Source organism: Mirounga angustirostris, unplaced genomic scaffold (genome assembly GCF_029215605.1).
Source record: "Mirounga angustirostris isolate CCGP_5_RB_7025 unplaced genomic scaffold, mMirAng1.0.hap1 SCAF_4, whole genome shotgun sequence".
Lineage (NCBI taxonomy): Eukaryota > Metazoa > Chordata > Mammalia > Carnivora > Phocidae > Mirounga > Mirounga angustirostris.
In genome coordinates, this window is record NW_026991712.1 from 146360102 (window position 1) to 146372488 (window position 12387).

General features: G+C 40.4%; 1 protein-coding gene across 4 annotated transcripts in view; it reads left to right on the forward strand.

Moving 5' to 3' along the window:
- USP24 (ubiquitin specific peptidase 24) overlaps nt 1-12387 on the forward strand; it is a 134430-nt gene that overhangs the window by 43644 nt on the left and 78399 nt on the right. For all 4 annotated transcript variants that reach the window (XM_064589068.1, XM_064589067.1, XM_045897608.3 and 1 more), the window contains exons 8-16: nt 1012-1077; nt 4111-4185; nt 4761-4919; nt 6075-6189; nt 6385-6488; nt 8617-8724; nt 8908-9003; nt 9088-9249; nt 9444-9491. In XM_064589068.1, coding sequence (XP_064445138.1) covers nt 1012-1077; nt 4111-4185; nt 4761-4919; nt 6075-6189; nt 6385-6488; nt 8617-8724; nt 8908-9003; nt 9088-9249; nt 9444-9491 — 933 coding nt within the window. The remainder of the gene's footprint in view (nt 1-1011; nt 1078-4110; nt 4186-4760; nt 4920-6074; nt 6190-6384; nt 6489-8616; nt 8725-8907; nt 9004-9087; nt 9250-9443; nt 9492-12387) is intronic.

Sequence of the window (12387 nt, forward strand, 5' to 3'; positions counted from 1 at the left end):
AAACTTCCACGTCTTGCGTAGATTTTTTTCTTTAATGGCTTAAGAGTTTCCTAACTTGCTTAGGGAATGTTCTCCCATCTCAAAGTTATAAAAATACTCCTTTCATTTTATACTTTTACAGTTTTATTTTTTATACCTAGTTCTTGAATTCATTTAGAATTTCTTTTTATATATTACGTAAGATAGAGATCCAGTTTCATTTTCTTCCAAATGGATAACTAATTGTTATAAGATCCTCTAATGACTAATCCCTGTTTTCTCTACTATTTTGATGTGTTGTCTCTATCACATGTCAAAGCCCCACATGTCCACAGGTGTGTTCCTAGACTTCTGTTCGAGTCATTCGTTCGTCTGTTCATTCTTTGCCCATTTGTATACTATTGCTCCCCTGTTTTCACTGGTAGCGCCAGTCTGCCCAGCATTGTTCCTCTCTCAGATTCTCTTGATCATTCTCATAGTTTGACTCTTTGAATATAGTCAACACGTCAGGTTGTCCTGCAGAAAATTCCACTGAGATCATGTTTGGAATTGTGTTAAATGTATAAGTCAGTGTGTGGAAAATTGCAGTACTGGTCCTTTCCATCCAAGAACATGGTATCTCCTTGTTTATTTGGGCCTTCTTTTATGTATTTTGGTAAAGGTTTATAATTTTCTTCATGGAAGTTTTTGATGATTTTTGTTGAAGACACATTTCTTCAACTATTCTGTCCTTTTTCAAATAAAAATTTTTAGTGTTCTGTGATATGAACTTTAAAAATCTTTCATCCAGTCCTCCAAAGTTTTATTGGCATATTATGATTTAAATTACATTAAATTTCTATAACAGTTTAAATGGATTGATATCTTTATATCAGTTCTTCCTATCCAGGAGAGTGGTTTGTCTAGTCATTCATTCATGACTTGATCAAGACATTTCAAATTGTCTCTGATATATTAAAAGCGATTTGTTAAATGCCGAAAGGAAAAAACCCTCTCGCATTGATGTCTAACTTGCACTGTCCTTGTTTTCAGGCAGTCTCAGCATTGGTGCAGCCCTTAGGGGTGTGTGCAGAGTACCTCAATTCCTCGGTGGTTCAGGTAAGATGAGGCCACTTTACACTTACTCAGAAGGTGACCTAAGACACACCAGCAGTCATCATTATCTTTTTATCAGGTTGTTCAGAATTGTGCCTCATCCAGAGTAACTTCTTTTTTTCAAATTAGCTATTCTTCTAGTAAAAATATTATCAGAAGCTAACTAAAAAATAATTAATAATTTAAGGTATAGGAGACCTCTAATATTTAAGAAGATTCTTTACCTTTTCAATTTATTCTTTTATCAAATATAATTTATATACGATTACATGTATTTTTATTTCCTTATCTGTAAAATAGGCGGCATATATCCCAACCCCCTTCACAGGATTGTTTAAGGATTCGGTGCCATTATGTATTAAATTAGAGCAGTGTTGAGCAACCCACTGGGCTTACTTACTAGCCAAGTGACTACTGAATAGCAGCCTAATGGCACATCTTGTCTAATTTCCTGCCATTGCAGATCATAAGTCAACAGGTCATCGCATAGTCGAAGCTGGGTGTGTCCCATTTTCTAATGCTTAAGGCCTGTTGTACTTTCTTGTTTCCTTTCCATTTCAATTAACAAGTTTTACTGAATGAAGTGTCACTTTTAAATATCTTCATTTTTTATTTTTTTTGTAAATAGGTCTGTGAAACCTGTAACTTTCACAGAGATTTTTTTTTAAGTCACTATAAATGGCTTTGAAAGCATCGTGTCCTTTGGGAGCAATGTGTTCGTATGCACTGTTCCTTCTTGTTAAACATCTCATTTACTTAGGGCCATTTTAACAAGGGAGATAGGATTTGTTTTATTAGGTTCTGGAAATTTCTACCATTTTTAAGTATTACATGCTTTCTTTAAATGTCAAAGAAATCCTCCAAATTCTTTAAATGAAATCAGATGGCTATTTATGTATTTCTTCATTCTGGATATTAAGTTCTTTAAGAACATTTAGTGTTCTTTCAGCTTATTAAACATACAATCATTAGTTTTGTAGTTGAAACACTAAGACACTAAGATAAGATGTCAGAGGCAAAATCATTTGACTTTTTAATAATTTAATATAATTATTAATAATTTAATACTTGGCTTTTTAATAATCAGAGCCAGGATTGGATTTTTAAACACTCTTTACCCATGCATTGCTCTGTTGGAAAGAGATTTAGCATAAATATCCCAGCTTCTAATTAATATTAAATTCTTTAGAAATTCTAGGTTTGATAGAATTTTTAGAATTTTATAGAGTTTAAAAAAAGAATAAAAAAGTATTGAATTTCCAACCATAGCATATTTAACTTTAATTATTTCAATCTATCCAACCTTACATTTATTCAAGAATATATTCATGCCATGAATTTATTCTCATACCATATTCACATCCTATTACTTGACATAAACTAACAATTGTCTCTGCTACTTGCTACTTCTGTGACTTTGGAAGACATATGTAACGTCTGTGCCTTGGCTTCCTTGTCTGTAAAATGGTGATCATGCTGTCTCAGCCACAGTGGGAAGTAAGCAGGGCTGGTGCTGCTGATGAGAACGGTGTGCTTGCCTCTTACCCTAACAGCCCCCAGTCCTCACTGTACAATGGGCATGAGTAGAAAGGAAGAGATTCTATTTGGATAATTGTCTGATGTCATTTTAATTCATTGCTAATTCCTTCTTGGCCTTGACAGCCAAATATTGTCTATCTTCTCTTGTCACCAGATAAGTTTTAAAAATTATTTTACTTAGATGGAAGTGAGCATTTATACTTAGCTAATATTTTCCTACTTCTCACGTAATATTTAGAGTCAGTTTGATACTGCTACGATTCTGGAGCATTGTGTTGTATGAGTCTCCTCTAGAGATCAGCACACAAAAATAGTGCATATTGCAGCACATTTTTTGTGCTCCGTGCTTATATTAATTTGTTAAAATCAAATGCAAAATATTTACTTTATTACAAAAATAATACCTACTCATGCTTCATGTTTTAGTTTATGTGTCTTTGGTTGCTCTTTAAAAAGACCCTTATGAGGGATGCCTGGGTGGCTCAGTCGGTTAAGTGTCGCCTTCGGCTCAGGTCATGATCCCAGGGTCCTGGGATCGAGTCCCACATCAGGCTCCTTGCTCAGCAGGGAGCCTGCTTCTCCCTCTGCCTGCCACTCCCCCTGCTTGTGCTCGCTCTCTCTCTGACAAATAAGTAAAATCCTTAAAAAAAAAAAAAGACCCTTATAAGAATCACTGAATTCTGGGGTGCCTGGGTGGCTCAGTGGGTTAAGAGTCTGCCTTTGGCTCCGGTCATGATCCTGGGGTCCTGGGATTGAGCTCCATGTCAGGCTTCCTGCTCAGTGGGGAGCCTGCATTTCCTGCTCCCTCTGCCACTCCCCTGCTTGCGCTCACTTTCTCTCACTCCCTAAAGTTTATAAATAAATAAAATCTAAAAAAAAAAAAAAAAAAGAATCCCTGAATTCTACTCCTGAAGCCAATAGCGCACTGTATGGTTTTTGTTTTGTTTTGTTTTGTTTTTTAAGATTTTATTTATTTATTTGAGAGAGAGCGAGTACATGAGAGGGGGGAGGGTCAGAGGGAGAAGCAGACGCCCTGCTGAGCAGGGAGCCCGATGCGGGACTCGATCCCAGGACTCCAGGATCATGACCTGAGCCGAAGGCAGTCGCTTAACCAACTGAGCCACCCAGGCGCCCCATAGCGCACTGTATGTTAACTAACTAGAATTTAAATAAAAATTTGAAGGGAAAAAAAGAAACATCAAACTTGTATTGGCAAAAACAAAAAAAAATTTAATAAAACATATTTTAAAAAATAAAAGGACTCTTCTAAGATAGCAGTGACAGGGACTGCACCCACATGGTATTGAAGGAGCTGGGGCATGGAGTCCCTTGAGGGCCTACTTAGGATGGTAGTAGCTAGCTATGGCAGCTGATACTGGAATTGAGATCTTTGCATTGCACTTTCTCCTTTGTGAAATGTGAATGAAGAAGTGCCTCCTCTCTAGTTCTGGAGCAGCATCAGGAGTCTTTATTAAGTGCAGCACTTTTGTTCTGCAGCCGATGCTAGACCCGGTCATCCTTACTACGATCCAGGATGTGCGGAGTGTGGAGGAGAAGGACCTCAAAGACAAGGTAAATTCTGTCTCCAGCCAGGTAGGCCCCCGTGCCTGTTCGTCCATGGAAGCACAGCCAGGACCTGGGGCAAGGTTCACACACCATTATTCTTTGGATTCTGGTCACACACTACTCGTATCAAATTTAATTATACATTTTCAAACCAACAGGTGCTTTTTCTGAAGCACCAAGTTGGCATTAAATCTTAACCAATAGAGTGAATTTAGGGTTCTCAGTAACTGATACTATTCAGAATTTTACTAACATGTTGATTAAATAGTATTATAATTGGTATAGCATTGAAGAAGCTTTAAAATAATTCGATACTACAAGCTTATCCAAAGTTGTTTAAAGCAATTTTAACATTTAACATGATTTATTTTGTTGACCATGAAATTCTCACAGGACCCTTTTCCTTTTGCTCACCTGTGTGCTAACTTTTGTTTAAAAGCAAACTAGTTAATTGACCATATGGAGTATCAGATATCACCAAACCATTGCTGTTGAAAACGTCCTATATTCCTGTGTTGTAAGAATTAGGATCAAAATGTTTTCATGGTTCCTTTTTTGTTTGTTTGTGCTTTTAATAAAAGAGATTGGTTAGCATCCCTGAGCTCTTGTCTGCCATCAAGTTACTCTGCATGCGTTTCCAACCGGATCTGGTGACCGTGGTGGACGACCTTCGGTTAGACATCCTACTGCGCATGCTGAAATCACCACATTTTAGCGCTAAAATGAATTCCCTCAAAGAAGTAAGTTTTATATTTGCTTCCAGAAGACTTAAAGCACAGACTCTTTAAGCTCTGCCAAAACTTAAGGTCATTAATATAAAAATGTTGGGAAGTGAAGAAGAATGGTTTCTTGTAATCATACAAAAAAGAGAACAATGATTATGTATAAAATGGTATATAGGGTTATAATTGTTAATGTGATCTTTTTATATGTGTTCCATTCAAAATTCATTCTCTGAAATATTTGAAATAGTTGTGTTTTTATGAAATTTCCTAGAACATAATTCCTTGGAATAGACCATTTGAGATTTACTTTTTACCCTAGGGGTATACTTCTTTTTGTTATATTTCAGATAGGTGTTTTCTTAAACCAAATGTTCTAACTGGGGTTGGGACAAAAACAAAAAGATAACAACTATGACGATCTAAGCAAAATGCTGGAAATATTTTCCTATAGCTTCCTAAACTTCTTCCAAACATACTTGGTTTTGGTGAGTATAGGTGGGGCCAGTATAGTTCAGTCATAACTCCAGAACTTAGTCATTTTTCCTGAAGTTCTGTATTAATTAGGATTCTTTACTGCAAGTGGAATACACTCGTTGTGAACCCATCTGGGGCCAAAAGAGGAATTAAATGGAGGAAGGCTGGGCTGTTTGACATGAATGAAGGATTGACTAACCAGACCATGTAAGGGCAGGGACACGTGTGGGCAGCAGGAACAACTAGAATTGGAGACTTGACCACTGCCAGGACTCTGTCCAAGTCTTGTCCCTGCTTTTCTGAACGTGTTGGCTTTGCTTTCTCTCTTCCTACAGAGTGACATTTTTTGTGGGGTAGACATCATGGCCATAGAGGGTCCCATTACCAGGGAGGGACTGACACTTTCTCTCTGGTCCCAAGTATAGAATTTGAAGTATGTGCGAAGGTGGAAGTTTGGTCAGATGCTCTTCCCCGAGCCATCTAGGGAGTGCCATTCTTGGCTCCATGTTCTTTTTAAAGAGACATCAGGAATAAGTAGTCTGTTAACTTACTACAGTAACTGGCCTTCAGTACATTTTGGCTAATGATCAGACCACATTGGAACACTGTGTAAGTCACAGGATATGTATACATATATATGTAGGTTTTGTTTATGCATACTTGCACTAGTCATTCACAATAATCCTGTCTTTTTAGGTAACCAAACTAATAGAAGATAGCACTTTATCCAAATCTGTGAAGAATGCTATAGATACAGACAGATTGTTAGATTGGCTGGTTGAAAACTCAGTTCTGTCAATTGCATTGGAAGGTAAGTTGCTTTAAAAAAAATATTTCCTAACATAATTATAAATAATGTATTTTTGTACTAAAGGTAAGAAAATGTTGCTTTGACTGTATTAGCCTTTAAATGTTGCAAGTTCCTATTGCTTTGAATTAATAGAATCGTATTTAGAAAGTCAGCGTTCACTGTATCTATCTGCCTCTTGGGTGTCTTTTCTCTTAGGCAACATAGACCAAGCCCAATACTGTGATCGTATAAAGGGGATTATTGAACTCTTGGGCAGTAAATTGTCTTTAGATGAGCTCACTAAAATTTGGAAGATACAGGTAAGTTGATCAGAATTAATCTTGCCTTTTTCCGATATTTCTGGCAGAAGGAGAGGGAGAAGGGTGGTGAACGAGCAGGGAGATGGAGCTTCTATCTTGCTTTAGCCACAGCAGCTCTACTCAGATCTGCTTACCCGCTTGGGGCTTCTGTCAGGGTTGTGTATGTGAGAAAGGCTTGCGCTGCTCAGATGTGGAACGACTGAGCACGTCTAGTCTTCTCGTTTCCAGGTTAACACAATGAAAAGCTGTCCCGCAGGCTCCCCAGCAGCGCTAGGACAGTGTGTCTCTTGTTTGCCAGCCTCCTGTTCTTTTCACCGTTTGCTTATCAGTTTTCATGGATGAATTTTTCCTGTTGGGTTGTTACGTGAGGATAAGAGTCCTACTTACATGAGTTCCCAGACCGCATCTCACCAGGACTCCCCGTGGCCGCCACAGAATCGGCCACGCCCCTGCCTTTTCTTTTCCTTCGCTTTGTTACTAGGCCGTTGGACTCGTTTTCCCCCCACTTTCCTGGCACCCTCTGTAAGTCTCCTTTACTAACTTGTTTATTCTCTTCTTCTTTGTAGATACTAGTTTCTTTCACGCCTTAGCCCTTTCCTCAGTCTGTAACCCCCCGGGGGACAGTGCCTCCCCTCCTGGGGCTTGGAGTGTGTTTGGATGCCTCTGACGCTCAGAACTGCGTTCCCCATTCAGACCTCTTGGCATTCCAGTGCCGTGTACCTAGACGCATAACTATTGTGCCTTCCTGCATGCCATCTCGTAGGCATCTCAAATTCAGTGTGTCAGAACCTAGTCATTTTCCAGGCTATTTCAGTAATGGTATTAGCCTTCATCTAGCTGCTAAGCCACAAGGAGGCCTGGAGCTCACCTGGACTATACCCTTTTAGTCACTGTATCACTCAGAACCTGGTCAGGAAATAGACGCTGTACTAGGTATTTCAGAGGGAATTGGGTACAGGGGCTTGTTTACAAAGGCCTTGCTGGGGTGGAAGAGCAAAAGAGAGAAGTAGGAATGCTGGAGGAATAGAATGGGGAAAGGGGCATCTGAAGTCCAAGGAAAGGAAGCGGCTTTGGGAGGTGCTTTCATGGCACATGGCTGGGGTGCCAAAGAGGTGGCCCGGCCACCAGGGCTTCTCCCTTGCTGCCGCCGATGCCAACACCCGCATCCACTCCCTGAGCACGAACCAACACTTCTTTCTTCCTCTTCCCTTCTCATCTCCCAGCAGTGCCTCCCATGGGCAGAAGATCACGGGAGCATAGCCAGGAGAGGAAATGCAATTCGCAGGCTCCCAGCCTAGCAGCAGAAAGCAGACTATAGAAAGTTAGGTGCAGGACTGAAAGAAAACAGTCCTGGGGCCTATAAATCTTGCTTCCCATAAATCTTGCTTCCCATGTCAACTGTAGTTGAATACTCCATATAATGTTGTTTTGTGAGTGAGTTTTGAATCCACAGAAGGTTGAAGATTAGAGGCCATGAAATAGATATTGTATATCCTTGCTACATTTGGTGAATATATGTATATAGTAGATACTGAGCAGATTCTTGTAGAATTGAATCTAGAAAAGTCTCTGCCTTTCAATTCCTTCACATGGTATGCAGTGAGGCATGATGGAGTCATGTTTGAGGTTATAGAGTGAGTTTTGACCATAAAGTCGACCACAGGGCCTACATCACTGAAGCAGAGATTCACTGTCCATGGGATAAATTAATATTAATTGAAATTATAAAGTAGGAGTGAAATAAAAAATAAGGTAGATGGTACTCTCAGCTGCGGCCCTCAAGCTCATTTATAAAGTGCTGAAGCAAATATGTTTGTTCTGTACTCAGTTCAAAGCTTTATTAGCCAGTTGAAAATATTTCATTTCCTCTTGAAATGCATATATCAGATTAAGAACTTTACTCTCATCTTTTTAAAGATTTAATGCTGCTAGAAATTTATACAAGGCCAACTGATGGCCATTGCTTCCTGTAGTTTCGCCAGTGTTAATCATGCAAGTGAATGCTGATCAGGCTAGAATCAGTTTATCTTGTTGCTGTTTTACTTTGGCTCTGTCAATTGCTGGGGAGAAGTGTGAGGGTCTTTCCAAGTTGCAGGACGTAACTTTCCCCCACTATCTCCTTTTCCAGTCAGGACAATCATCTACTGTGATCGAGAATATCCATACTATTATTGCTGCAGCAGCTGTCAAATTTAATTCAGATCAGCTTAATCATCTGTTCATTCTCATCCAGAAGGTAAGTGTCCAGAGAACTGCAATTGCTTTTAAGTTTTCCTAAAAGAAGCTCATTTTGAGGTCTCCCCCCTTTAAGTTAAGTAACTCTTCTTACTTTGTTAAACCATTTTAGCTCAAGTGTAAAGTTTCTGCATATTTTGCCCATTTGGTAAAATTGGATTGTCTTGTCTTTTCTGTTCCCCAGAGCTGGGAGACTGAAAGCGATCGGGTAAGACAGAAGCTGTTGAGTCTGATTGGACGAATAGGCCGGGAAGCTCGCTTTGAGACTACTTCTGGAAAGGCAGGAGAATCAAATTAATCTTTCCAGCTACAGTGTGGTCTGACTGGTGTATGGGCTGGCTCATCTTGTGTGGCATTATTGCAGGTGTTAGATGTACTCTGGGAACTGGCGCATCTTCCAACCCTGCCCAGTAGCCTTATTCAGCAAGCCTTGGAGGAGCACCTGACAATCCTTAGTGACGCATATGCTGTGAAAGAAGCAATCAAGAGGAGTTACATCATTAAGTGCATCGAAGATATTAAAAGGGTCGGTTTTATCTTTGGTCTAGTTTTGTTGTCAGAGCCATAGTATTGTAATTAGAGCCAACTAATTTTCTTACCCTATTATGTAAATTAAATTAAATGTCCTACCTGGAAACTCTTGTCTTAGAGTCCAAGATTGGGAAATTATAGGTACTGCTTTTACCAAGTCACTTATATTTCTCTTAAAATTAATTTCAGCCTGGAGAATGGTCAGGTTTGGAAAAAAACAAGAAGGATGGATTCAAGGTAAGAATTTGCAGATGGAACCGCCTAAAAGGTATACTAATTTAATAATTTCTTTTAATAAGTGATATCATAATTTTAAGATAATCTCTTTTTGTGTCTCTTTGAGTAATGTTCAGATAGAAACTGCTGTTTAAATATTCACGAATCCAAGGTCACATTCACAGAGTAGTTTCATTATATTGTTTGCATAAAATTATAAGACCTTTAACTTAGTTTTTTCTTTTGTAAAATAAATGCAAAGTCTGCACAGCTTTAATAAGTACAGTGGATTCTGCATAAAGTATCATTCCTATTCTTCTGCCATGAGGGAGAAATGGAGGAACCCTCATAGAGTAAGAAGAAAGAGGGAAGGGAAGAAAGAGGGTCATGCGGTGCTGGCATGCCATCGTTTTTTAGGTGCCTGGTTCAGAGGTGTACATAAAGAAATTCCTTAGTGAGTCCTGCTGCTGGGGTCTGATGCCAGCAGGTGGTCTTGGGTAGCGACTGCTGTGGGAGCCCTCCCCTGCTCAGGGCTCTGGCCTCTAGGCTGCGGGGGACTTAGGGGCCACCCTTTGAAAGCATGGTTAGCAGAGTAAGCAGTGAGGACTGTAGCTCTCCTGTCGCTCCAGTACTTCAGCATCCAGCCCGGGCTTGAGGGGCCTGATCACAGGGCCACTCCCTGGAGCCACATCCCCTGTTGCCGCAGCCCTGACCAGAGCACTGCGCTCGTCCAGCCGAGGCCCTCAGGTTGCCCAGGCCAAACGGAGAGCCTTGTAGCGGGAGGGATCTCATCTTACTGTAACATAAGAAAAGGTTTTGGTGAATAGCCAGGGGCTTAGTAATTTCATTGGTTAAACATTTTTCTTGGTTTTCATTAGGAAGTATTTCTTTAAAGGATCTTGAATACTGCTAACTTTCATTGGTGTATTCAGGGACTCTTAGCTCTTGTTACGAGGCTGTGGTGATTCAGTGGGCTTTTATTAAGTTCTATGTGGTCATCAGGTTTAGTTGAGGACACGTAAGAACTTTGTGTTTTATATTTCTGACACTGAAATTTGGTCAGGTGAATTTTCTACATAAAATCTGGCTTTAGAGATTTTCAAAAAGTCACAGACTGGAGCTGATGATGCTCACGTTATGAGAAATCTTTCCTTTAATTCAGCAGCATTGCTGTCATCCTCAGATCCAGTTCACATTTTTCCAGTTTTCTCAGCCCAGCAGTTTGGATAATTTATTGCAGCCTCTGCCTTTCACTTGGACCTCATCCAGAGTTCTGTACGGAGTTTAGATCCTTCAGTAGTGATAGCAAGAGGAAAAGGGTATCTATCGAAAAATGGTCTTTTCTTCTCAGGAATAGATACATTTCTTTATAAATGTGAGGGGTCCACGCCGAAGAGACTGTTCCCTCCCTCCAGGGAAATGGCTTTTGAAAGCAGAAACCCCTTCCCACTGTCTGTTCCTTCCTTGCTGCAGCTCAGGCTCAGCGTTACTTAGCTCTCCTGGTCAGGTCAGCAGCATCCCTGCGTCTTCACTGCCTCTCTGCAGTCACTTCATTCATGCCTGTTGTTTTATGACAGAACTCAAAGAGCAGCAGGGTAATTTTTGGAGTCATTTCATGATACTTGAAAGGAGTACTCTTCCTTTTTTTTTTTTTTTAATCTCCCACTGCTCCCAGTACAGAAATGCTGATGGACCGTTATTTCGTTCCAAATAACAGTACCTTGCATTTATATAGCACTTCCTAGTGAACTAAGTGCTCTTGCAGATGCTCTCTGAAAGTACACACGGCTGAGGGGGGCAGTGGGAAGATCAGAGCCCCCTGGATATGACTCCAGGCAGGGGGGTGAGTTATATCCTGCCACTAAAGGTGTTTTTCTATGCTATGCCCTTTCCTGCCAGGCAGCAAGGTGGGCTGACTGGGGATTATGTCTCCCTGCCAGGCTACACAGAAACTAAGCAAAGGGTAAGACAAGATCACCCACTCTTACTCCCCTCCCACCCTCAGCTACCTCTCTGTCCCCCAACTGATTCCCCTTCCCTCTGCTTTTCATACTCTTAAAATTCCCAAATTCCACTGTTGTGTTCAGAAAGTCTGCCCTTTATTTCTTAACTTTATTTCTGTAGATTCTGCCAGGATACCCTTGGCTCCCTTGGTCCTCTTTCCTTTGCTTCCTTTATACCTTCCACTGTTTACCCCCAACCCTCTCCCTCTGATTTCACTTCTTTTTTCCTTCAATTAAAAATTTTAAATGTACTCATCCAAAAAAAAAAAAAATGTACTAAACCAAAAAAGTCATTTTTACTCAAGTAGTGGTATTGGTGTATTCCCCAAGTCATTCTCTCAAGGCCTCCCCTGGCCCAGCGCCTGGCAGCTTCTAAGTAGATGCCCGTCCCTTCCTTTCCTTCCTCCCCTTCACCCTGTTGAGGACACTAAAATCATTACTTACCCAGAGTGCAGTGGCCTCTACTTACTAAAACGTGTAATTGAAAGCAAAAGTAGCAAGATGTCCTCAGTGCAGTCTCCCAGTGATGTGGTTAGCACGGGAGGAAATACTTTTTTTAAAAATGCTCTCCTGTGCAAAAATTGGTACTTCGAATCTAGATAAATGGCTAGGCCTGGAAAAATAAGATAAATGAGAACGTGGGGATGTTCAGCTTTGAGAAGAGAATTCAAGAAAGCATATGAACATGTTCTTCAGAGACTTAGATTGTGATAGAGAAGTTTGATTCCTCCCAAGAAGTCACGGGAGGCCTGTTTCAGTATGAGAGGGCAGCGCACTTTCTGTGAGAGCAGTCTGCCATCGAATGCACTGCCTCCTGAGTTCCTCATTGCAGGAGACACTAGGAGAATAGTCATTTAACAGACGTGAGTGAGGATTTAGGCGTAGGTTTGCAGGCTGCACCAACTGACCTCTGA